The sequence below is a fragment of the Notolabrus celidotus genome, chromosome 5 (genome assembly GCF_009762535.1).
Source record: "Notolabrus celidotus isolate fNotCel1 chromosome 5, fNotCel1.pri, whole genome shotgun sequence".
NCBI classification, from domain to species: domain Eukaryota; kingdom Metazoa; phylum Chordata; class Actinopteri; order Labriformes; family Labridae; genus Notolabrus; species Notolabrus celidotus.
In genome coordinates this window covers 16,942,582-16,967,461 of record NC_048276.1, presented here as the reverse complement: position 1 = coordinate 16,967,461, position 24,880 = coordinate 16,942,582, and the positions used below count along the sequence as shown (strand labels likewise).

Genomic DNA, 24,880 nt, shown 5'->3' with positions numbered 1-24,880 from the left:
ATTCACTCACATAGCTTCATCGCCAACATGCCATGTTCTCGGAGGCTGACACCAGGCAGAGTTGGCTAATTGTGATGCTAGTTGTGCAGCTAACTGGGTGTGTTCATAGACTGTATAAAATATGGACGTAGGATCTGTGACGTCACCCATCTGTTTCTGAAGAGCTGTTTGAGGCCAATTGTCGGCGGCAGCCATATTGCTGCTGTCGAGCGATTGTGACGTAAAGAGGCGGGCTTTGAGCCTCCTAGCCAACAGCTACAGTGTTCCCGCAGTCAGCTTTGCCTCTCATTGGAAGACTCGTAATCTCAATATCTTGGAAACTGCCACGTTAGAAAAAAATTCACCCCCCTCAGAGTGTGTGCCGATCGAGAAATTAGCTATCCAGACTACACTCGTATTTTGTACCAGGCTGTAAACATGTTTATTTCTGCTGTGAAGATCGGCTTTTTCCAATTCATGTGTATGTGACTTCCTGTACTTCCGGCGCCAGCCTCAAGCGGATCCTCGATGAGCTACAGTTTTTAGCACTTCCGCATTGGACTCATATTTTTAGGACTGGAGGTTGCCGCTTGGGTCTGTGGTTAGAAGAAGCTACATACAGCAGCACAGTTGAACTCTTGCTGGGTTCCAAGCATTCCCAGCTGTAAATCTCTTGGCTACAAAAACTGCAACATCACTCTCTGTTGTTAAACTACACCATGGGTAGTACAACTTATTGCTAACTGAGATCTGTAGCTGACCGAAGCTGTGTTTAGCAGCAGTTGCTTTGGAAAAGCAGCTTTAATGTACATGTGTATATGTGTTCAGCAACAATGGACATGATGACACGGTTATCAGACACATTCCTCTCCAGTAGTGTTTATCGTTGTGGTCTAATGACTCATCTTCAATGACTACGTCTCTGTTGCATCAATAACAAAGCTGTTTCACTTAGTTAGCTGTCCTACAGGCCTTGAGCACTTCCGTAAATAGGTCTGGATTTGAAGCTGTGTGTATTTGACTGAGCAAGAAATGTGTATGTACACCATGTTTGCTATAAATGCAGTTGTTTCAGTTATTTGCAGCATTTTTTCATTTGCAGTGCATTTCTGTTGCTGCTGTATTTGCTTTGGATTTTTTTGGAGCGCTTCAGAAACAGATGGGTGACGTCACAGATGCTACGTCCATATTTTATACAGTCTGGCTTCTCCTGATGAAAATCATTCAAGCTGTTGCACTTCGTCTGCCCTTTTCAACCACTGTCTACAAGGGCACTGACCACTGCTGTATTTACCTCATCTTAAATTCTCTGCCCTGCCTTTTTCCTGTTTCTTTTATTCCAACAGTAAATAACCAACATCAGATTAACCAGACTTCTTTTGGCGGATTGATATGATTACAGTTAGTCCGCCAGAGTCTGTCATCAGAGCCATACACCTAAGTTGTACTATTGACAAATGACAGATCATTGCTTTGGATCAGAATCAGGAATTTAATAAACCCGCTACCTAAAATAAGAATAACTCTTCTCATGTCAGTTCCATTGTATTTAACTTTATCTTAAATAACTTGCATTTTGAGAGAACAAATGTGTTTTTAAATACAAAGTTTCCTTACAGAGAGCAAAATAAAAGGAAAACATGTTAAAGACTTTTGCTAACATTCAAACGTTTTCTCTAATGAGACTTTGTAAGTGTTCCTGTGCAGAATCATTCAATCATTGAAATCATAGCCTTGATTTCAGAAAAGATCATAACGCTGAAATAACTTTAAAAAGTGCAAACATGCAGCTCCACCACAGGCTTAGATATTTCCTCCTGTACATTCATAATGTATACAGCCCTCACTCTATAGGAGACCCTACCCTGACTGGAGCCTCTGCAATGCAGCACACCCACAATCTATCTCAAACTGCAACACATTTATTATGTTGAACAAGGATTTTTATGAATATAAAATGTCCCCATGTATATTTTGAGCTGCGAGGGTTTTAGAGCTTTTACACAAGCAAAGGTGCTGCTTTAACGGGGTGGGAATGAGGCACAGCTAGGACCGATAGTTTCTTACACTGACTGGCTACACCAGGAATGTGGGTCAGTACTGTTGGTACTTCAGTTCTGTGTGCAGTGTGATACATTACAGCGTGCGTGTGTTGGGGCTAAGAGTTTATACGAGTCTGTGAAGTGTGTCTGCGTGTGTTACAGGCTCTGCCATTCCAGAGATGGCAGCGGCAAATTGCGATGATGATTTATGTTAATCCATGTCATGTTACAGAGACTTGATGACATGATGCACATTATGATACCCTCCACACCATAGAAATTAACACTAATATCCAATTAAATCAAACTTAGACTGAGCAGAAGACTGCACAACTGAAGGGGTAAGCATTGTTAGCATGAAATTATGGAGATTCAGTTGCAAATGATAAACATGTGGAGGTAAAGCTCATTAGTCCCTGATGTTCCAGCTGTCCTCTTTTTAAATTAGCAAAACACTTCGTAATTAATTTCAGACAAACTTTTGTGAGTTAATGATTACAACATTTAAAGTGACAGATGAAGACAAAAAACTATTTTATTCAGTTGTTTTCACATCCTCCTAATTTCAGTATTCCCTGATTTGCAGTAATGAGATAGCTTACATGTGTAGTGCTTCATTAATCCGAAAAAGAAAGATGGGAGTACTCAAATATTTTACTCTCTTACGCAAAATTTTAATTTATACCCCAGATACACTTTTAACCCAAATCTGAGGAACCTGCTCATTATTGTAGTGAGATGCCAATTTTTAAACCCATTATCAAAAGCTCCTAACAACATAATTAGGCCTTGCTTTTGTGTAATAATTACCAAAATGTGTTAAACCATACATGGTGTTTACTTATATCAATCTCTAATTGGATTTGGTCAAGAAATGAGCCCTAATGAAGCTTTATCTGCGAAAAACAGAGTGAATGAAACTGCTCCAAGTGTGACTGGAGACCAAAAAGTCCTCTGCTGTCTGTGCTCACAACTCCTCCTCTCATCCCTGGACAAAAATGTAAAAACACACCCAGAGAGGCACACATATGTGCATGCTGTGCAGTCGTATGTGCAGACGCTGATGCATGTGTGCAGACACTGATGCATGTGTGCATCTGATAATCTGAGAAAGGTCATAGTCAGCTCATTTGTCCTTCACGCTTCCTGCTTAAAGACTGTAAGTGGGGGAAGCGACGCTCAGAATGTAGATGACCTATATAGTATTACACTGCAGAGGAGGAGTGCTGTGCTTCGACTGATGGGAGCTGAAAAAATACTTTTCCCCAAAGGATGAGGACGGGGGTTGGGGTTCAGACAGATGCTGAGGGGACTCTAATGCTTATCTCTAACCATGGCAGATTCAGATTTTTCAGCATGATGTAGCAAGGCCTTGAATGTCTGATGCAGGTATCTGTGAGAAGTCTGATATGTCAATGAGCATGTCAGTAGACATACTTAACATTGCAGCAGGGGTTAAAGACAGGGTTATGACAGGAGACAGGTAAGCAGGAGAAATAGGCATTACTTTTTCCAGATGATCAAAGTTGCAAAAGAGTTAAAGACAGAAAGTGCTTACCTCTGCATCCCTGCCCTCAAAGATGCAGAATATCGCCAGTCAGCATTAGGGGCTTTCGGCTGAGCGAGCAGAGGTAAAGAGAGAGAGGAAGGAGGGAAAAATAGGAGGGGAAGAGAGAGAGTTTAGTTTGATCTCATACTGTGCAGATCCAGGCTGGGCCATGGTCTCATCAATTAATCATGATACACATCCCAGCCCTGGACGTGATAGGAACACTGCAATCGTCCCCACATTGCATGCACACACACACACACACTCATGCATACATATTGATATCCACCCACAGTCACAGACACAGAATGACTTTAAAAGGGGCACTAACTGAGCACCATATTGATGAGCTTTGGACAATCTCACTCCATGGCTCTATAAATGTGAGAGCTGGGAGAGTGATGCCCTTTCTCTGACTGCTGGGCTGTTTGTATAGACCAGTGTGTGTACATGTTTGTGTAAATCTATCTGCTCCTGATAAACCTGCATGGGCTGAGTGTTAGACACTCCCAGCAGACATCTTATATATTACTGCCTTTCGAAAACCAATATGCAAGCGCAATAATCGCCACAGCACCCACATCCTAGATTGTCTGGGTAAGAGCAAATATAAACCATCTGAAGGTATTGCTAAGGTGTAGGATTTAGCATTTGAATCAAAAATGTCTGCTGTGAACTTATTGCATCATCCTCCTTCTTTTTTTGGTTGCAAATGTACTTGATTCTGATCAACTGTTTTTCTCTGATCCACTGGAATCATTCAATTCTGTGTTGACACCTTCTTTGTTAATACGTGTTTATAACTGGAGGAATATTTTGAAAGGATGCACAATTAGTGGCAGAGACAAACTTTTTGACTGAGTTGGCGAAAATGTGGTACTAACTTTTGTAGAGGTGGCCTGCCATGATAAACATAAGGAGCTTACCCGAAACCTAGGAGGATTATCCCCACTAAATACGTCTACTTTAATTTCAAATATAAAATAATTTTTAAAAAAATCAATTTTCTTGCATACACTTTATAACTCTGGAAGGTAACTCAACAGAGTGGCACAATTTAAATGCTGAACTTAATTCTTTCAAGACTCAATGAGAAGATGTTTGTCTAAAGTCACTATTTAAAGTGCCAACAAAACATAATGTTCCACGATGAAATGCAAAAAGCTACTAGCAGCCTGTTGAACAAAACCCAAATAGATGATTTTAATGTAAGTGCCTCCTCTGACAAGGCAAATAGCCAGTCGTGTTTAAAATTTCACTTGGGTGGCCAATCAGATGTCAGGGGTGGCCACCCCACAGCTCCGCCCCTGTGAACAATACTATCTGCATGTGATTGTTGGCTGATTTAATTCCAATAAAGGCTATAGAGTTAAATATTGGCATTGCCCCCACATTAAATGACTGCCAATTTGACAGGTTGACTACATGTTGCATGTATTATGCAAAGCATCGCAATCCTCTCACTATTCAGATGATTTAAAGGCATTCGCAACACGCTCTGAATCGGTAGGTGGCTGTCCTATCTGAAAGCTCCTGTGAGGAGTTTTAGCTGGTTATGAAACAGACTGGAATTAACAGTGATGCCTTTTTATGACCCACAAAGCCAAAGACCATTAGCAAAACGACTGACAGTTTCTGTATTGCATTTTTAATGCCTGTTACCACTGTTAGATGGTTGTTCTCAGATGAGACTATTTACTGTGGTGAAAAAAAAAAGAATTAAATCATTTCGACAGCAAATATGTTAAGTGAGTTTGACTGTGAAAAAAAAAGGTAGAGTTTTTTTGTTTGTCTAAAACACAACCTATACTCACATAGGACAAAATCAACATAGAGATAAGATGTATCACTTTGTCTACAGGGGGCACAAACATTGACACAAAGTTCTTCACAGGAGCTTTAAGTTAAAGTATTAATCCTGATTTGCTAAGTGAATGTGTATATTTCTAAAGCATTGTAAGTAATGTGTGAATCTGCCCATGGGCAATCACAATAAAACCTAGTATGTTAAAATGTTAAGTCTGCTTCAAGAGACACTTGATAGTGTCTGCATTTGGGTTTACAAATGTTCATAAATCAGTTTAAGTGTCATTAATCAGCCAAATAAGTGGGGAAATATTATCCCAGCAGACACAAACTATGTTTCTCATAAAATTTCAAAATATTAAAAACACCTCGACAAAAATTCTTCTGGCTAAGGGTTCAGAGACTCTTTTACGGTTATGATTGGTCAACTATTGTCTTCAGGTTGCCTATTTGCCTGTGACAATGGCCACATTTTGCTGATTATGAACCTGAATAAATCTCACTGAATAAAAAGCCATACTTCTTTGATTCTTGGCCATGACCATCCCTGACTCTTTGGTCGTCATGTTCCTCCTCAGTAGTTATTGTGCCCATGCACTGTGTTAAATGATGTAGAACATCTGTATGACAGCTCATGCTAAAATGTGTCAGCATCATGGGGGTTTTAACCTTGGACCTTGCGAGCACTGAATAACAAAAGCTGTTCCGAACCTGCTCAGTAGTGGCAAGTGTTCCAGATAAAGATGACACATTATGTTCCTGTATCCAATTCAGAGGGGAGTATTTTCTGCTGGTAGACCCAGCCTCTTTGACTAAATCTAATTTGCAGGGCTCAGGGACAGAGCTGGAGGTTAATTTAATCTATATGGATACACTTGTCTTGGTACTGGAAGAGGTTTTCTTATAACTAATGTACTGGTGACTGGCAGCTGATAATGAAGGTGATGCATCCAGTGATAACCTCTAAACTGTGGGAGACTTTTCCTTAACAATCTGAAGTGTACAATGATATTCCTCCTGCATTTGAACCACCAATCCTGTTCCTCCATCTAGCATAATAGCAAGACACTGCGAGAGTTAAACCCACACTCATCAAGACAAGACTAGACATGACAGCTACAACATATAGAGGCAAGACAAGTGGTGCCTGCATGGCTACAAATGCAGGCATGCATGTATTGTTAAATGGAATAATGCAGAATAGACAGCAAGCAGCAATATTCATGAATTACCTCTATGTTTATAGTATTTGTGATATGACTGCTGTTTTTTTTTCAATACTCTAGGTAATTCAGAGACTGTTTAAACAGTGTCTGGGAAATTGGGTGTAACCTATATATATATACAGTGATAAGATAGCTTAGTGTTGTCTTTGAGGCCCTATTTTTTACATGAAAATGGTGTCATTGCAGCATTTCACACTTGTAATGCATCTTTGCAGACAAACAGACCATGACCTTTAAGACCTCAGTCACAGGCAACATCAAGCACTCCTGCAGGGCCTTTGATCAAGTCAGTTAACCCCAAAGTGCTCCACTGTAATAGTTTTACTTACACACAGACACACTCTCCCAACACACACAAGTCAAACCCACTAGCACAGAGAGTGAGCCAGTAGTGAAGACTACATGACCTGTTCTTAATGCAGATGTGATGACAACCCTCAAAGTGAAACACAAATCTCTGAATCATCAGAAATAACACAGGAGCCTGAAAAGCATCAGACCTGACACTAATGCAGAGTGAGTGCTGAGCCGGGCTGGGCTCAGCCGCTGCACGGTACAAGTGGGAAATGAACAAAGAGAGATGAGGCCTGCAAGGATTCAATTCACTGCGGGAGGGGGTCAAACTTGGCGTAAAGGAATATCATCCCCCTGCGGCACCAACAGAACACTGACAAAAAGCATGACAACAGTGCAAACTGTGGCAATAAACTACATGAATCATGTTTCTTATGCTCTTAAGTTGTCTTCTATCATTTGGAATAACCTAAACTGTCATTAAAAAAGCAAAAACATGAAAACTCATGACCTTCTAGCAATGTGTAGTAAGGTGAAGATGAAAAATTAATGACACACCTCTGGGCAGAGCTGCATCGAAGCATCAGGCATACTCAGTCTGCGTACAAATCCACTTCCACTGGTGAAGAAGCGGTCAGCACCGCTGCCCCAGGTGCCACTGATGGGGCGTCCTGTGTTGTAGAACATGAACGTGTCACTGCCAGAGGTGGCGGTCAGACAGGTCTTGTAGCAGTAAGTCTTTGTGAGGGAACCATTCCCACGTACTTCGATGTAGTGTGGCTCAACTTTAAGATCCCTCCGAAGCACCACATTGTTATTAGGCTGTGCCCCGGCTGCACCGCCTGGCCCACCCGCACTTACACTGCTGCTCCCGCCATCAGGAGGGGGCTTCTGTGACCCACAACAGGGGGAGCAAGAACCAGGCTGGGTGCAGTAGGCATGACAGCGAACAATAGCCAACACCACCACAGTGACCAGGAATACAAAGGTGGTGGCACTCAAAGCCACAATCAGATAGAGGGTCACATTAGAGAAGAGCAGCGTGCTGTGGGGTCTGATGATCCTCTTGGGGTCAGGAGCTAGTTTGGGTGGAGCCTCCATGACGGCTACATTGATGGTGGCAGTGGAGGAGAGGGCAGGCCGCCCATGGTCCTTCACTAGAACAGTCAGAGTGAAGGAGGTGGAGTTGTCCTCCATGATCCTTCTAGTGGTCCTGATCTCACCGGTGTGTTCATGCACTTTGAACAAGTCCAGATCGGTGGCTGTCTCCAGCACATAAACCAGCCAGGCATTTGGACCTGCATCTGCATCATAGGCTACAACTTTGGTCACCAAGGCACCAGGCTCTGTGTTCTTCTGAATCGTTTCCAAGGAGCGTGTACCATTGCCAGGAGGGTTGACTACTAATGGTGCGTGGTCATTCTGATCCATTATGTAGATGTAGACAGTGGCAACCCGGCTGAGTGGGGGAATGCCCCCATCTTGAGCTTTGACCTGGAAGTGAAACTCTCTCAGTGATTCATAGTCAAAGGCTCGCAGGGCGTAAGCCTCGCCTGTGTCAGCCTTCACAGACACATACGAGGTGACAGGGATGCCATGGTTGTTGTCATTGAGCACTGTGTAGGTGATGCGTGCATTCTCTTTAATGTCTGCATCTTGAGCCTTCACAGTACACAAAGAGGCCCCGGGGGCATTGTTCTCTGTTACATATACAGTGTATGAAGTCTGCTCAAACCTCGGAGGGTTGTCGTTTACATCAGCCACATCCACCTGTATGGTCTTCTGGGAGGAAAGCGGTGGGTTCCCTCCATCTGTGGCACTCAGAGTGACATTGTAGGCATCGGTGGTCTCGCGGTCCAGGAAGGCTGAGGTAACCAGAGTGTAGTAATTTCTGAATGATTTGATCTTGAAAGGAAGGCCTGCTGGGATCTCCAAGCTCACCTGCTTGTTAGCGCCGGAGTCTCGATCAGTAACACTAATGAGGGCCACAACTGTGTCTGCACGGGCGTCCTCCCTCACAGGGCTCGACAGAGATGACAGCACTATTTGAGGGACATTGTCATTCACATCCACCACCTCCACCACCACCTTACAGTGAGCCGCCATCGCCCCAGGGCCCTTGTCCATCGCCTGAATGTACATCTCATAGGAGTTAGTCTCTTCATAATCAACATTGCTCCTCACTCTTATCTCTCCTGTGTTGGTGTCCATGCTAAACATCTGCCTCACTCTCTCTGGAGTGTAGCTGCTGAAAGAGTAATAAATCTCCCCATTGGTGCCCTCATCCAGATCAGAAGCATTCAGTTTAATTACCAGAGTGTCTTTGGGCGAATTTTCCAACAGTTTCACCTTGTACACTGAGCTGTCAAACGTGGGGATATTGTCATTTGTGTCCAGGACCCGGACATTGATTGTAGCCGTACCTGTTTTCTCTGGCGTCCCACCATCCACAGCACTCAGAATGAATTGGTGGTAAGGCGTCTGTTCTCGATCAATGGGCTTTTTGAGCACCAGCTCGATGTGCTTTGTATTGAGGGAGGGTTTGTTGGACACCAGCGCGAAATGGTCGTTTGTGCTCAGCTGATACATGCGCACAGAATTGGACCCGATGTCTGGGTCCTCTGCGTTTTCAATGGGGTAACGAGACCCTGGTAAAGCAGATTCTGTGATTTCTAGTTGGTACTCGTCTCTGGGGAACTGCGGCGCATTATCATTGGCGTCCACAATCTCCACCTCAACATGGTGCACCTCAGTGGGGTTTTCAACCATCACCTCCAGATTAATGAGGCAGGTGGTGGTGAGATCGCACAGCGCCTCCCTGTCAATCCTCTCATTGACGAGTAATTTACCATTTTTGGGGTTGACAATCACAGAGCGTTTGCCGCTGTTGGAGGTTACCTTAATTTTTCGGGTGGCGAGCTTTCGAATATCCAGCCCCAAGTCATGCGCCAGATCACCGACCAGTGCCCCATTTTCCAGTTCTTCTGAGATAGAATACCGTAACTGTCCAAACGAAAGGCCACAAAACAAGGAAAATATCACAAAATAAAAAGGCACATCATTCCCTATCCGGTTGCATATCCCCGCCACAGCCATTGCAAGCTCATAGGATCCGCAGACGGATTAAACGCAGCCTTCCGCCTTTTTAGCTTGCAGTATCTTGCCCAGCACCTCATTAAGGTGGGCTAATTGGTCTTCCGGTAATGAAACAGAAGCGGCTCATCCATAGTGTTACCCGGCTAAGGTGAATCCTCTCCAGCGCACCCATAATTCCTTTGTCCGTGATGCGCTTTTTGTCTCCAATGCGCGCTGCTGACGGGTGTGTTTCCCTGCCGCTGGAGCTGTGATATCTGTCAATGGTGAGGAAATTCAATCGAACAGAACCGGATAATGAGTGCTTACCCTTCAAAATAAAACACCAGAAAGTATCACTCTCCACCTCCAGATGATTCAGTTAATTTATTTATAATGAAGAAAAGAAGAAACACGTTAAAATGCACCTTTACCCCAGCCTTATTGAGTAAATGCCGATATTAAGAAGTTGATGCTTATCTTGTCAGGGCTTTCATCGTTTTCTCTCCTTTCCATGACATACTTTGGAAGTGTAGTCTTTTTCTGCAATATACACATTTGACGGATAAACAAACACTTTATTTTCCACTCAAACCCTTAACATGTACTTCAGACTTAACTTCACATGAACCCTGATACATAAGTAATGATTTTTCATTATAACTATATGAATTTACGATGCAGTTATTACCCGATCTTTTAACTTTAAAAACCGACCCGGAAGTGGTGTAACCGAATAACGCTGACTTGACTTCACAAGGACAGTATCCCACCCTAGCGCGCTCTCAGACTCCAGCTCTCTCCTCTCCACAGTGGCGCAGCTCCCCTCCTCCTTCTCTTCGTCCTCCCCACCCATTTCTCCCCTCTCATCCCTCCATGGCGATGTTGGTGTCGGGGTCTGGGAGCAAACAGACGTCCAACACATGAATGCACCCCCACAATATATGAGTATTAATATTATTGTAGGGTAATCCACGACACCAGTCATTCATTCTGAAAAAGCAGACCCACCTTGCTGCACGTGGCTGAAAAATCTATGCCAAAATCATTGAAATGGAAAATTTAGCCCAAATATGTGCATTAACCATTTTATTTAGCGGTGTTTAATTCACCCAGACTCATGTGGCTCCTTAAGGCAATATAACATTGTGTGCACCATATTCAGCATCACCACCATCCCTTAAAATGGAAGGCAAAAGCAAAAAAAAAAAAAATCGCCGCCATATACAGGGACACATGTTTGGGGACATGCTTATGTTTGTCTCTTTGTCTGGACTGGAATCGGAAGGATGGGTAATTCGCCGGTAGCGATTCTGTGGCGCAGCCCACCGCATGGCGAGCATTTGGGCAAGGCGCAGCAGAATGAAAGCATTGCACTGACAATCACAAGCTTCCCTCCACATGGATCACCGTCAGTGGTAGACCCCGGACTGTCAGGTCACATAATCGTATTTAAGATGCCCGTGGTGGACCCCACAAAGCAGGAGTCTCATGTTCTCTCTAAAGGCTATAGCAACCCATATCTCCAGAGGAGACACATGATATAGGGTTATATATGGGCACGGAGACAAGACGGCTGTCAGCGCGCTAAAAACGACATGTGGATTTAGAAATAAATAATGAAGCTCGGCGTAATATAAGGGTTTAACTGTTTGCACTTATACAAGGAAATTCCAGCCAGTGTTTCTACTTTCAACGTTCATTCTGTTTATTCATATATAAGGAAATGCAACAATTTACCCCTTCCCACTTATGATGTTAATTGATTTCTAGGAATAAGCTCTCCAACCCTAAATGTTGTGCGTGAAAAATATGATGAGATAGGGATACACAAGCACTCCACATTAATGTTAGGGTTTGCATATTCTCCCAGGTGGAAGGTTTGGATTGACCACGGGTGTTAATTTGTTACAAACATAGCTGCAGGGTTAAATATTGGAGGGAGAAGCCCCATGTAGGTGTGGGGTTTTCTGTTTTTTCATGCTTAAAAAGAATTTCAAGCTTCAGGACCGCCAACACAAAAATCTGGTGACAAAATGTACAGAATCCTGCGGCAGGGGAAAAAACAATACAACACCTCTCAGGTATCTTCAACTGCTATTAAAGATATCAGAGATGTGTTGGTTTCATGTTGGTCACAGTATGATGTGACACGAAGTGATATTCATAAATTAACATGCTTATATATTATAGAGATCACATAAGATCTGTATCTGACCTACTTTTTTTAATGCACTGGGCATTCTCAGTACGGTTTTGGATGATTCACCTGTTTCATTGTGGAAGGCATCAAATCAAATTCCATCTGTTCCCCCCAGTTGCATGTGAATGTTAACAGAGGTATGTAGGATTTACTGTATTTTGGTAACACAGCTGCTTTATTGACCTATTTCACAGACTGTTTCTCTATGCAAAGGTGAACCAGGTGCCCTCAGTGAGAGCAGATAGAACACATCTGTTGAAGTTAAGTGCCTCCTTCCCGTGTGGTATTGTGTTGCAGTGCTGTCTGCTGTTTCTGTTTTATTGATGGGTATATTTTTTATATTTATATTTTTATTTTTATATATATTTTTTATCAGTGCTGGATTTGAGGCTTCTTTTTTTTTTGCATGATTTGTAAATGTATGTATACCATATGAACACCCTATATACTTGTCTTTACTCTCTCATCCTAAATTAGGGGGATTATGCTGTTCTATTTACTGCAAAATTGAGCTATCTTAATGATTTTGTGCAGTTGACTCAGTAACATTTTGCATTGAATAGATTTTCCCCCTAATTTACCCTGGCTAGGTGGATTGTGACCCACATTCTGCTTAGTAAGTCCCAGTGGACACTTTGTCTCTGTATTTTAGCAGAAGCCAAATACGCTTTTTCTTTTCTTTTTTTTTGCTTGAAATGGCTGAGTGGAAAAGAAGATAAGTCTTACTGACTCAATGCCACAACCTGCTGATCTTCGTCAGGTGATAGCTCTTCATATGTATATAGATTTTGTACAACAATAGACTGATAAGCACTAGAAGGCAGGTGTGGTCAAACATGCAAGGTAAAAAATGTCCTGACAAAGAATAGCGATTAGAAATGTAATTCTTAAGGCACTGAGTAAGTGTTTAGGCTTGTTCTCTTTTTCTTGCTGATGTTTTGCGATTGCCCTGCACCTGCATAGTGTGCGTAAAACCACCACATTTTTTCTGAAAATATTGTATTCTAATTTTTTATATCAGTGTTCAACCTTTTTCTACTAAATTATCAACAAAACATTTTTTTTTGCCCTTTGAAACCTGCTTTCTGCTATCCCTTTGCTGCATTTATCCACCAAAATGATGGCGTTTGATATCGCTCAATAACTAATATTGACCAGAATTGTGAAAAAAAAGTACAATAATAATAATGATAATAATAATACTTTATTTTTATAGCACTTTTCAACACAGGTAACAAAGTGCTTCACAGTGGGCAATAAAAACAAGAAGAAGTGCAAAGCAAAATGGAGCGATAAAAAAATAAAATAATAATTATAATAAAATGAAATAAAAACTAAAAAGCATGCAAGCTTATAAAACAGACCCTTAAAAACAGAGTTTTTGGCAGTACAAATCACATTAGAAATAGCACAAAGATATCTATGCTGTGCAAAGTTAACATCACCTGTCAACTAAATCAATCAATCAATCTTTATTTATGTAGTACCAAATCACAACAAATGTTATCTCAAGACGCTTTGCAAACATAGCGAGTCTAAACCATATCTTCGTTATACTTTTGTCAAAGACCCAACATCAAGACTGGATAAGATCCAGTCACAGGGCTGTGTCTTATCTCATCAGGCAGAAACTTTGAGCAGAACCAGACTCTTATAAGACAGCCATCTGCCTCGACCGAGTTGGGTTGGAAAGGGGGATAGAGGGAGATAAAGAGAGAGAGATGATAGTGATGAGACAGATAGTAGTAGTAGTTGTGGCAGCTTGATTCTGGTACGTCCGTAGCAGCTGGAGTCTGATGATGAAGGCCGCCCCTTCACTATACAGAGACCCAAAAGCTGGTAAGGAAAAACAGGCATTATTGTCAAAGAATAGAGAGAGAGAAAGGTAAAGACAGTTTCTGGCATCAAACACTTTCCTGTAGTGTTGTAGTGTTGTGCTGGAACTCATTGTCTCACATGTAATGCTGCCTTTGCAGCTGTGTTTACTAAATAGGCATAATGCATATGTCAGCTCACCCACCTAATATGACCATCTGCCACTGCTAACCTATATATGTCAATATTTAATTGTCCTGTTGATCCCATTGTACTTGAAATGTATTAGTTTGACTGGAAAATCCCATTTTAATTAATATCTTCTTGCACACAGCAACAATTTAACAACAGTTGAACTTGCTCTTAAAAAATGATTCTTAAAGGAGCCAAATTATTACATTATGTTTGGTATGATAATATGCCAACACCATAGGCACAAACATTATCATGATCTTAAAAGCCCTAAAGAATCATGGATAGATTTTTTACCTGTTTTATTTTCTGGCAAATAAACAAGGGCTGGGTAAATATCTCCATGTTTCCTATGTTAATCTGCAAAACAGGAATTGTAATGGGAACATATTGAAGGAGCGAGTGAGTCATAATAAGGAGACTAAAGAGGAAGTGCTAGGTCAGTAGCCATGGATCTCTTGTGTAAGATTTGGGGTTGAGCCCAGAGATAACAACATTATAATCAGGCAGTGAAGGAATTAGAGGCCTTGTGCTCATGTACCAAAAAAGAAACTAGAGGGACACCACTGAATATTTAACACACACTGCTTTTAGTTCAGCAAAGAGGAGTATTGGCTGTAAACTACGTCTTTGTTTAAGCAACAAAACAACTATGAATAAAATAATCTGGACCTAGATCATGCTGTGAGAGCTGAGCAGTACTATTTTTGGCTGAAGCTGAGGGAGTCTGGGAAATCCGTCCAAAACAGACAAGCAAAGTCGGTCACAACATCTGGCAGGGCAAGGCTGTCCTGATAGCCTTGAGCAGATAGATCCCTGCCTGAGTGCATCTAGTAGAGAGGAGCTGTGATGGTGTCTTTGAATAATATATACATGATCAACTAGACTACTGTAACATGTTACAATAACATAGTTTTATAAGAGGGTTTCCCTAATAACACATGTGTTAGTGGACACAAAATTACAAAACAGTAACAGACATTGAATGGGGAAGCCGGTTATACTAAAGTGGGCAGAGATAACTTCCTACTACTACAACCGATAGCTGACAGACAAAGTTTTTCACAACTCACCACATAATCCTCCTCCCTCTCTGTCCTCACAGTGAGCTCCTATTTATTCCTCATCCCATAAAAACAGGTAGTGTCACAGAGTTTGGGGAAGCTGCAAGGTGATAGAATCAAAGTGTCCCATATATTCCAGATGAGGGAATCCCCGTTGGAATCTCCCCTGGTCCATACATCACACAACACACGTCACCGGGGGATCTGCACGCCGATTGGCTATCGCGCCGCGATTCATTCGCTTGAGTTCAGATATTTCAACTCTCGCGAATCGTTCGCGCGAATGAATTCGCTTCATACGCGCGAATGAATTCGCCCTGTACGCGCGAATTCGCGTGAATGATGCGCGCCATTCGCGCGAATCGCGCCTTTCGCGTCGCCGAATACGCGCGATACGCGCAGCCAGACCTCTACTCGCGTCTACTCGCGATTCTATTCGCGTTTGGTGTGAACGCACCATAAGAGTAAAAAATTGTAAACAAGGTAAGGCAAGGCAACTTCATTTGTATAGCGCATTTCGCACATGAGGGCAACTTAATGTGCTTTACATTAAAACAATAAAAGCATTGGAAAGATTCAGACAAGCATAAAAGAGCACAATTAAAATGACAAATAAAATGAAACAGAAAAGAAAAGGAAAATTAGAAATATATTAAAAATAAATTGAAAATTTGCATTTAAAGCGAGTTAAAACAAGCTAAGATAGGAAGGCAGTGGCAAATTAAAAAGTCGTAATCTTTGATTTAAAAGAGGTGAGAGTTGGAGCGGACCTGCAAGGGAACAAGGGAAATATATCAAGGGAACAAGGGAAATATATCTATTTTTAAAGCACAGTAAAAATTAATTATAAAGGCTTTGCTTATTCTGCAGTCTCTTAGAACTGCCCAGGAAATTATATGTCCATCACCTTGCTGTTAGTAGCCAATAAAAGTCAGCCTGTGTAATTAAGGCATTCAAGATGAAGGCACCTGATCTTTAACTGTCATAATGAGCCTTATTTTGCCGCTGAATTCTGCAACATGCCTGGGCCTGGTATTTATCAATCAATTTGAAATGGTAGATACACAGTATATGGATAGTTAAAATAGCCAAGGCCAATCATGCCTTGTTTCCCATCATGCCTTGTGTTGAATTGAATGCTTGTTTTGTTAAGCTTGTGGTTTGTAAAGCATTCAATTGTTTTGTACTGTAAGTGCAGTTAATGTGCATATGCAGGGGATGCTGTTCTAATGTATTTATATGGATGCCTGCTACACGAAGAAGAGAGTAGTATTATTTAATTATTATTTATTACTTTGATAATACTGTGCAGTTTTATCCCTTAAAGACGACCAATAAAAGTTGCTTTCCTTCACTTATTAACAAGCCCATACATTAGGACCCAGTAAGTGGCAGTGTGCAATCCATCATTAGGAACAAGCACAGTCACAACAAGTTAAGAGTAAGTCAAAAGAGTGAGGGGTTAAAGAGTAAAAATGGTGTCCCAGGTGTGGATGTTTTTTTTGCAGTGTCAGAGGAGGGTATCGAACTAGCAGTAGCACCAATTAAAGTGGGTGTGCCGTAGTGCCTATTCAACAATGATTTGAGAATTGCTTAAAATTTACCATAGACAACCCAAAGTTTAGGCATTAATGACAAAATCACTGAACTTGCATGACTAGATGACTCACCTTTTTCCAAAGTAGAAGACCATGGATCTCACAAGCTAATGGCATATTTGGAGCAATATCCCGAGTTACCACTACTTACCAGACGTATCCCTGCCTGCCTTGTATGACATGAACTCTACATTCAGTCTGATCAACAACAACTTCAGAGACATAAGTTTTACCTTGGACATATGGACTTTTGAAGTTAGTCCAGTGAGCATGCTTAGTTTGATGACCCAGTAGCTGAATGAAGGTTAACATGAAAGAGACATTGGTGCATGCACATTTTAAAATATATAAATGGATTAGAATGTATTTGCACTGTAAAAACTCAAAATCTTACCAAGTGAAATTGTCTCATTTTTAGTCAAAATGTCTTATCCCAGTTGATTTAAGATACATTTACTTAACAAGTAACATTTGAGCAAGATAGAGGGACTTGTTTTAAGACCTCTTAAATATGTTAATAAGTCAAACAATCTTGAAATGATCTTTTTTTGAGTTGTAATTGAGAAGAAACAAGGTTTATTTTACATTTCATACTTTTTTCAAGCTGAGATCTTATTTGTAGAAGATGGATAGTCTTGATTTAAGACAAACACTTTACTTGAATTAAGTAAATGCATTTTATTGGAGAATCTGTCAGAAAACAGCTCCATTGATAAAAGAAAGAAAGAAGGAAAGTTGTTTTTTTTAAAGGGTGAGTTACAGTTTTCAGGCACTGTTTCTTCTAAATCAGACAAAAATATACATCCTCAAACTACATGCACACAATGAAAAAAACACCTACTTTTGAGCATAGCTCGCTTATCCTAAAAAGACAACATGACTGAATATTAGTATATCCAGCTCACTATGAGAAGACATTATATCTCAAAATGCTCAAATTAAACTTTATTAATCTTATTTCAAATACAAGATGGTCTTAAACCTAGAGAAGTGCCACTATAATACAACTCAAATTAGGTGAATATATCTCAAATAAAGAGGTTGACATGAAATGTATTAGTGCAAAAATCTTTTTTTGTATGAAAAAATATTAATTGTTAGCATTCCTGGCTTATTCTGAGACACTAAGCTTTAAAATACTGGTAAAATATTGCTTAAAATAAGTTTTCCCTGCTAATTTTAAGATCACATTTTTCTAAATATTACGTCTTATTCTAAGAAATCTCACAGAGCAAATTTCCACTTGTTCTATTGGCAGATTTTTTCGCTTATTTCAAGGTAAAAGTACCTTTTTTCTTGTTTTTGGAGGGGCATTTTTTCTGTGTGTAATTTAATTAGTATCAGCTCAAACAAGTTCCATATCATGCAACCCTACATATGCAATTTAGGCAGCACCTTGCATAGAATCACAACAGCTGTATAACTGTAAGTATTTTGGTGCTGGATCAAGAACATGCTGCATCATAACTCTCTACCTGTATAACTTATTTACCACTGCGCATAGCACTGTGTTTAATAAGGATATTGTCAGTTCTTGTGTTGTATGATGTTAACTACTTAAAATGACTCTAAACACATTCACCCCCACATTGGCTGTACAACAGATATCACACATCAGGTGTTACATTCAAGGTATCAGTACAGACAGAATATGCATCCCCATACATACACACGCACACTCTATACACACTGCTGATTTTTCACCTGCTCGACTATAGGAACCATTTTAGATTTGTTGCATAAGACTCAGAAAACAGTGTTTCCATAGCAACAGGAATTTGATGAATGTTCCAGTGCCAGCTGAACATTATAAATTTGAAGTAATGTCCCCACACAAAAAGCTATGTTTATTAACATGTCAACATGATGCAAACTCAACGTTATACATGCCAAATAGAAAGAGGTTTTCATTTTCTCAGAGTTAATGTGATAGGCAGCAGCAGGAGGGAATAGTGATTGTAGAAACAGCTGCAATGCCCTCAAGCAAGTCTGTGTCTGTCTGTCCATCTGTCCATCCTATGTGATACCAATTGTCCAAAAGAGTCAAACTCAGGAATGCCTTTCGCAAAATGAAAGATCATCCTGATGCACTTGTCTTAAAACAATGTAGTGCATTTGTGCTGGATTCGAACTTGCATGCATTCATCTGAAACAAACCCAGAATGGCCAGCATTAACTAGCACAGCAGTGACCCCATGGCAAGGGCAGCCACAGGCGTCACTCAAGATAGAGTCAGAAACTCCATGCACTTTACTCCATCGCGCTACTTCTACATCAGCCTGGCCCCGAGATCAGACTTCATGAGTCTCCAGTTCCTCTGTGGATATGAAGCCTGTTTCTTATTCATGTATACACTTCTATATATAAATATTACAATAATCATGATATGAATTCCCTCTAATCTGCAGCAGCGTTGGCCTCATCAAAACAAGACCTTACAGACGTAAAATAAAAGCAACAAGACAGAAGTTGTCTGTGGAGATCTAGAGTGTAAAAACTCAGTTAGCAGATGCTCTAATAGATTTGTTTCCCTGCCTGGTCCAGTGTGTGTCTCTTGATCAGAGCGACAACCTGTTCATATCCATTTCAGCTGCGATGAAAAAACTGTTTTATCTCTCCACACTCGGTCTGTGGCAGCCCAGACACGAGATAAAAACAAATGACACATCAAGCCTCCCTCTGATTCTGCTCCAGTGACACATTACTTCTCTCCAGCTTCAGACCCCTTTGCTTTATCCTCCCAGCTGTGAGGAAAACCCTGGCTCTAGGTGTTAGGACTCCACTTGACCCCATTGTGCATGTTCTCCAGCCAGGGTGTCCTCTCTGCTCATCTGACTCACTCATGCAAGTGGGTCACGCACCCTCAGCTTGTCTCACAGTCTGACTTAGATTGTTGGAGTTGTATTTGAAACATAGTTTAAAGGAATGAAACAAAAATCATGATGAGTTTTAGTGGAGTTTTACTGATTCAGTTGCACAAATGATCCCAATATCATATCCCAATGAGGTTGGAGTCAAAGCAGCATTAGAGTAGTGATTGTAATAACTTTGGCATTACTCATTGGTATGTTGATTTCTTGCAGACCTGATTTCTGCATTTTTACTGTTGCTATTATTTGGTGGGTACACATTATTCTGTCCGTAGCCTGGCTGACGATTCGTTGATGTAGCAACTTGTCAAGCACAGGAAGCCACCCTAAAATGTAACCATCTTCACGATACAATCAAGGAAGATTAACATAAATGTGCTTTATTGATCCCAAACAGTTAACCTGTGGGAAAATGAGTGGAAAAATGGAAAAAGAGTCTCCTGCTCTAACGTCAGAGCTCAAAATACTCAAAATGGCAAACATGATTGAGAAAAAGATCATCATGGTGTATAGAAAAGACTTGAAACTACCAAATGAATCCATAAACTCATCAAAGAAAAAGTATACTTTGATTTTAAGTGTAAATTAAGTCAAAAAGAGGTTTATTTTCTCATCTGGCTCCATACAGGTTGACAACCTGCAAAACATCCTGCAAAATGACTGCTATCTGCAGTGGAAACAACAAAAAACAGTAATTTAAAAAGACAGAAGCTCAGATTAAGGCCAGGTGGACTCATAAGAGATCCCCACAGTTTACCAAAGACAGTTATCTGTGGACATCAACATGTTAAAGCTAGCCTTAAGCAGACTTAGCAGGATATTAGGACCAAGCTTAAAAACATAATCCAGTGTTCTTAGATGCTGTGACTGTTCCTTCACTGGGCGGATGTTCTGCCAAAATTCAAAGTGTTGATTTTACCTGAAGCAGACAGGTAAAAATGAGAGGAAGGAGACTGGAGGGGTCCAGATTATATCAGCACTAATTGAATGCAGAGGCTCTTTGATGTGATGCATACAGTATCTGTTTCTGTAACTGCTTTGTTCTGTGGCTTTGTTGCTGAATAGTACAGTTTCAAATGTTTCTATGGGGGGACAGAGCTTTCTCTGTCGCCGCCCCCACCCTCTGGAACGCCTTATCACTAAACATTAAAACCTGCCCCAACCTGTCCACCTTCAAAACACTCACCAAAACCTACCTATTTAGAATTGCTTTTAATGTGTGATTGCTTCTAAATGTATTTTATGCATGTTTTTATTATTCTGTTGTTTTATTTGATGTTTCATCCTTTGTGCAGCGCCTTTGAGTTTTTAGAAAAGCACTTTATGAATAAAATGTATTATTATTATTATTATTATTATTATTATTATTATTATTATTATTATTACGATATACCTATTACTTTTAGCTGAGGATCTAGCTGGGCTAAAATAGAACCAGCGTTGTGACAGTGAAAACTTTTGTATCAACAGACCTGATTTTTTTCTTTAACCTTTCTTTATAGTACACCCCTCAAAGTTTTTACAGTACTCAGACTGAACACTGACGCTGATACTGAGTGCTTTCAGTGCCTTATACTTCCTGCCACTCATCGAATGTGCCCTCAGTGACTCCGCCTAACATCGTCACATCCCTCCCTTGCAACCAAGCGGCAACCTCCGGTCTCAAACTATGAAGCCCATGCGGAAGTGTTATAAACTGCAATTCATTGAGAATCCACTTGAGGCTGGCTGCAGAAACACCGGAAACCACATAGACACCAATTCAAAAAAGTCATTCTTTGCAGCATTAATAAACATGTTTACAGCCTGGTTCAAAAAACGGCTTGGCTCAACGTAGCTAATTCCTCTATCGGCACACATTGTACGGGGGGTGAATTTTTTTATAACATCACGGTTCAGAATATATTAAGATTACGAGTTTTTGCCCAAATAAGGACATGACTGACTTGACTCCCGGACGGGAACACATAGCTGTTGGCTAAGAGTCTCAAACTCCGCCCCTTTACGTCACTCTGCCTGGTTGAGTTCCGCATTTCCAATATGGCTGCCGTCGTCGATTGGCTTCAAAACAGCGCTCAGGAACAGATGGGTGACGTCACGGATACTACGTCCATATTTTATACAGTCTATGCTTGCAACTAGTGAAGTCACCCTCTGCTGGCTATTACAAGGAATAGCATTTTCACAAATGCTTCATTGTTGTCAGCAAGATGCTATATCAACTTCTTATTTACAGTCTATGGCTTGAATACAGTCATTATTAAGTTAGTGTTTATCTGCAGTGTTTTTGGTGAGTTTAAATAGCATGTACATTTCAACACCAAGTGCAACTTTAATCTCTCAGGCTGGGATACTACTCAGTCTTCATAATGGTCCAGTCAGACGTATTTTATTTTCACTAATGATGTTTGATGATGGCCTTTTTTTTAAGGAAAGTTCTACTTTCTGTTGTTTAATTAATATATATTTTATGGTTTGACCTGGCTCCAAAACAAATTTAAGAAACAAAGTTAAAGATTTTTCATCCTGATGGATCCTGCCTTTGATTATCTATTTCTCCTAACAGAAGGATGTGGAGGACTCTGTAAGATGTCGTAAGCCCGTATTGTTACTCTGTTATTAGTGCTGTGCTTTTCAGTAAATTGCATCTGTATTTCACTGAACGTAAGTTTTCCATCAATAACAACACCTAGATACTTATAACACTGCACTCGCTCACCCTCTATTGCTGTGTGAATTGATGGATATGACTTCCTTCCTAAGTCTATAAACATGTCCTTTCTTTTAACAACTTTTTTCCCCCTATACAATCCTCCACCATACTTGCACTAATAAACTAGTCAAGCCTTGTGAGAACAGGGTTTTAGTTCTCCCAAATACCACATCAAATGGTGCGCATTGATAATAATCTTTAATCTTTTAATAACCAAATCTTTCCTCTCTTAAAAAAAACCTCATTTTCATGCTCTCTTCATTCTCTCTGAATTATCTTTCAACTCCAGAAGACAGCTCTCTGTCTCATCTGACCTGTTGTTAAAGGCTGTGAATGTCGGTCTTGTAGTCTAGTTTCCTCCAGCTCGTTTCTGTGAGTACTTTCTTTACAGTGATGATTGGTTTGGGAGTGTTTGTCCGGTTTTGCTGGGCCTCCAGACTCTCATAGCTCTCACTTATTCATAGCAGCTGTTAAATTGAATACAAAAACTCAGGGTTATGACTTCCTCTGTTTATGTTGCTGCTAACGAGGCTGAGCCAAATGTTTCTGTTGTTGTGGCTGTGACAATTACTCACTGCTAAGTCTCACTCTCACATCCTCCAGATCTCCCAGCACAGACAGAGGGCACTAGAGAGCACCTTCTCCTAAAATCCTACTGCATACACATTTTGAACAGACTACTGCTAGCTACAGTGTTAAGGAGGGAATTGGCCTCCAAGTTCTCTAAGGACTTTCACAACATTAGGAGCCTCAGTTTGAGAGTGATGTCAGAAAACTCTGTGGCTGCAACCACAACCACTGAAACTGATTTAAAACTGACTTTCATGCTGAGCAAATCTAGACAGGATTGAGCAAATCCACATAATCTGGTTAAAATATGCTTAAGCGGCTTCCCGCCATCTCTGAAAATCTCCATTTTTAATATTCTAATCCAGTGCTCAACAGTGAAACAGGCAGAGCTCAATAGGGAAACCCATTTGCTGGATCAATAGACTGCTGCCTACTTGTCCAGTGCCTGGCAAACAAAAGCAGTTCAGTGATTGAGAAGGAGGAGGATCATAAGGTGATTTATGATGAAGTGAAAAGATCAGAAATGAAAGCACTGCAGCTCTGCACAAAGAAATCCTTATGATGGATAATGGGCTGCTTAATTGCAAACCTTTTTCAAACCATCAGTCATAACCTCATAAAGCTTTTACAACACTATACTGTGGATTAATTTTTCTATGCTGTTGTTTTTATGTTAGTACATCAAGGAAACACTCAAAGGCTGCAAACACCCAACACAAAAAGGCTTGTGCTCAGTAAACTCCTTGACCCTGTCCTCTTCGATATAGTTGCATTGACAATATTAACAATGCACAGTCTTTTTCATTGATTTCCTGGCCTCTTCAGGGTCTCTCCTGGGCTAAATCCTGCTTAGCATACAATAAGCAAAGTGAAACACCTGTGATAGGTCACCAGGTCATCACAGGGTCAATATATGAAGATTTTAATACATTTATCACTGAACTGTATCACCTTGTATTGTTACTCTTTTCATGCCGTCTAAATCGCTCAAGAAACCAGATATGTGGGTGGCTACTCACAGCTGCCCTACATACTATTCTTACCTAAGATACTCTACAGAGGAATAACTGGAATAATACGATTTTGTGTAAAAAGCATTTTTGCGGGGAACCCTGCAGAGTGACCTGCTTTAAAGAAACGAAACAGCTTTATTCTCAAGGAAACAAAATAAAAAGCAGTCCTTTGCACTCCAGTGTATAACAGCTATGTTGCACAACCAATTCAGCACCACGGACAGCACCAGCAGTGAAAACACATACCTATGGGGACATTTGATGGAAGTATAACAGGGATACTCAAGACACATGAAAATAGCCACAGGTGCCCTGCTTATTTCCCTCGACCTACTTCCAGTCCTTTGAAAGCACGAGTAGCCAGAGGACCATAAGGTCTGTAAATATAACATTACCTTTGTTTCAAAGTGCTGCTCAGAGGAGTGTTACCATTGGTTCACCTATTTGACCAGTCATGTAACTATTTTTAACATGATGTCCCAAATGTTACTGAATAACTTTTTAGTTTATTGTTGTAAAATTGTGTAACTAGCTTCATAATGGGTTCTAGAATTCAGTGAGGTGGGAAACATTAGCTTAATTTAAAGAAAGTATGGGGGCTAAATGTGAGCATCAGTGTTTGTTGTTTGAGTTGTTTGTTTGTGACTGGATGAAAATGCCTCATCCCTTCATTATATATTCATTCATTCAGACCTCCACTAGCCACCAAGGTAGCATCTACCCTTCCTGGGGTCCACACATGCAACCATCACATTGAAATCCACTGATATCATAAAGATATGTTCTTGGATTCCTGAAGCTGACTTTCAGTCACATAAATGTATCTGCCCTTTTCATTTTAACTGGGATAAACTTAGACTTTCCCTAAAGTCAC

General features: G+C 40.7%; 2 protein-coding genes across 9 annotated transcripts in view; one reads left to right on the top strand and one right to left on the bottom strand.

Moving 5' to 3' along the window:
* The window catches only part of LOC117812254 (protocadherin alpha-C2-like), a 28,174-nt gene extending 17,926 nt beyond the window's left edge, over nucleotides 1-10,248 (bottom strand). The window contains exons 1-2 of one of the 2 annotated variants that reach the window (XM_034682911.1): nucleotides 7,455-10,248; nucleotides 3,580-3,638 (exon numbers count right to left, since the gene is read on the bottom strand). In XM_034682911.1, the coding sequence (XP_034538802.1) occupies nucleotides 3,580-3,638; nucleotides 7,455-9,992 (2,597 nt within the window). In that variant the 5' untranslated portion in view covers nucleotides 9,993-10,248. The remainder of the gene's footprint in view (nucleotides 1-3,579; nucleotides 3,639-7,454) is intronic. The other variant, XM_034682912.1, reaches the window with a different exon arrangement.
* Nucleotides 1-24,880, top strand: part of LOC117812252 (protocadherin-1-like) — a 451,145-nt gene that overhangs the window by 94,635 nt on the left and 331,630 nt on the right. The window contains exon 5 of one of the 7 annotated variants that reach the window (XR_004631174.1): nucleotides 7,072-7,176. The exons of the other annotated variants lie outside the window; for them this stretch is intronic. The gene's annotated coding sequence lies outside the window, so the exon portion shown is untranslated. Of the gene's footprint in view, nucleotides 1-7,071; nucleotides 7,177-24,880 lie in introns of those variants that run through there. 7 annotated transcript variants of the gene reach the window in all.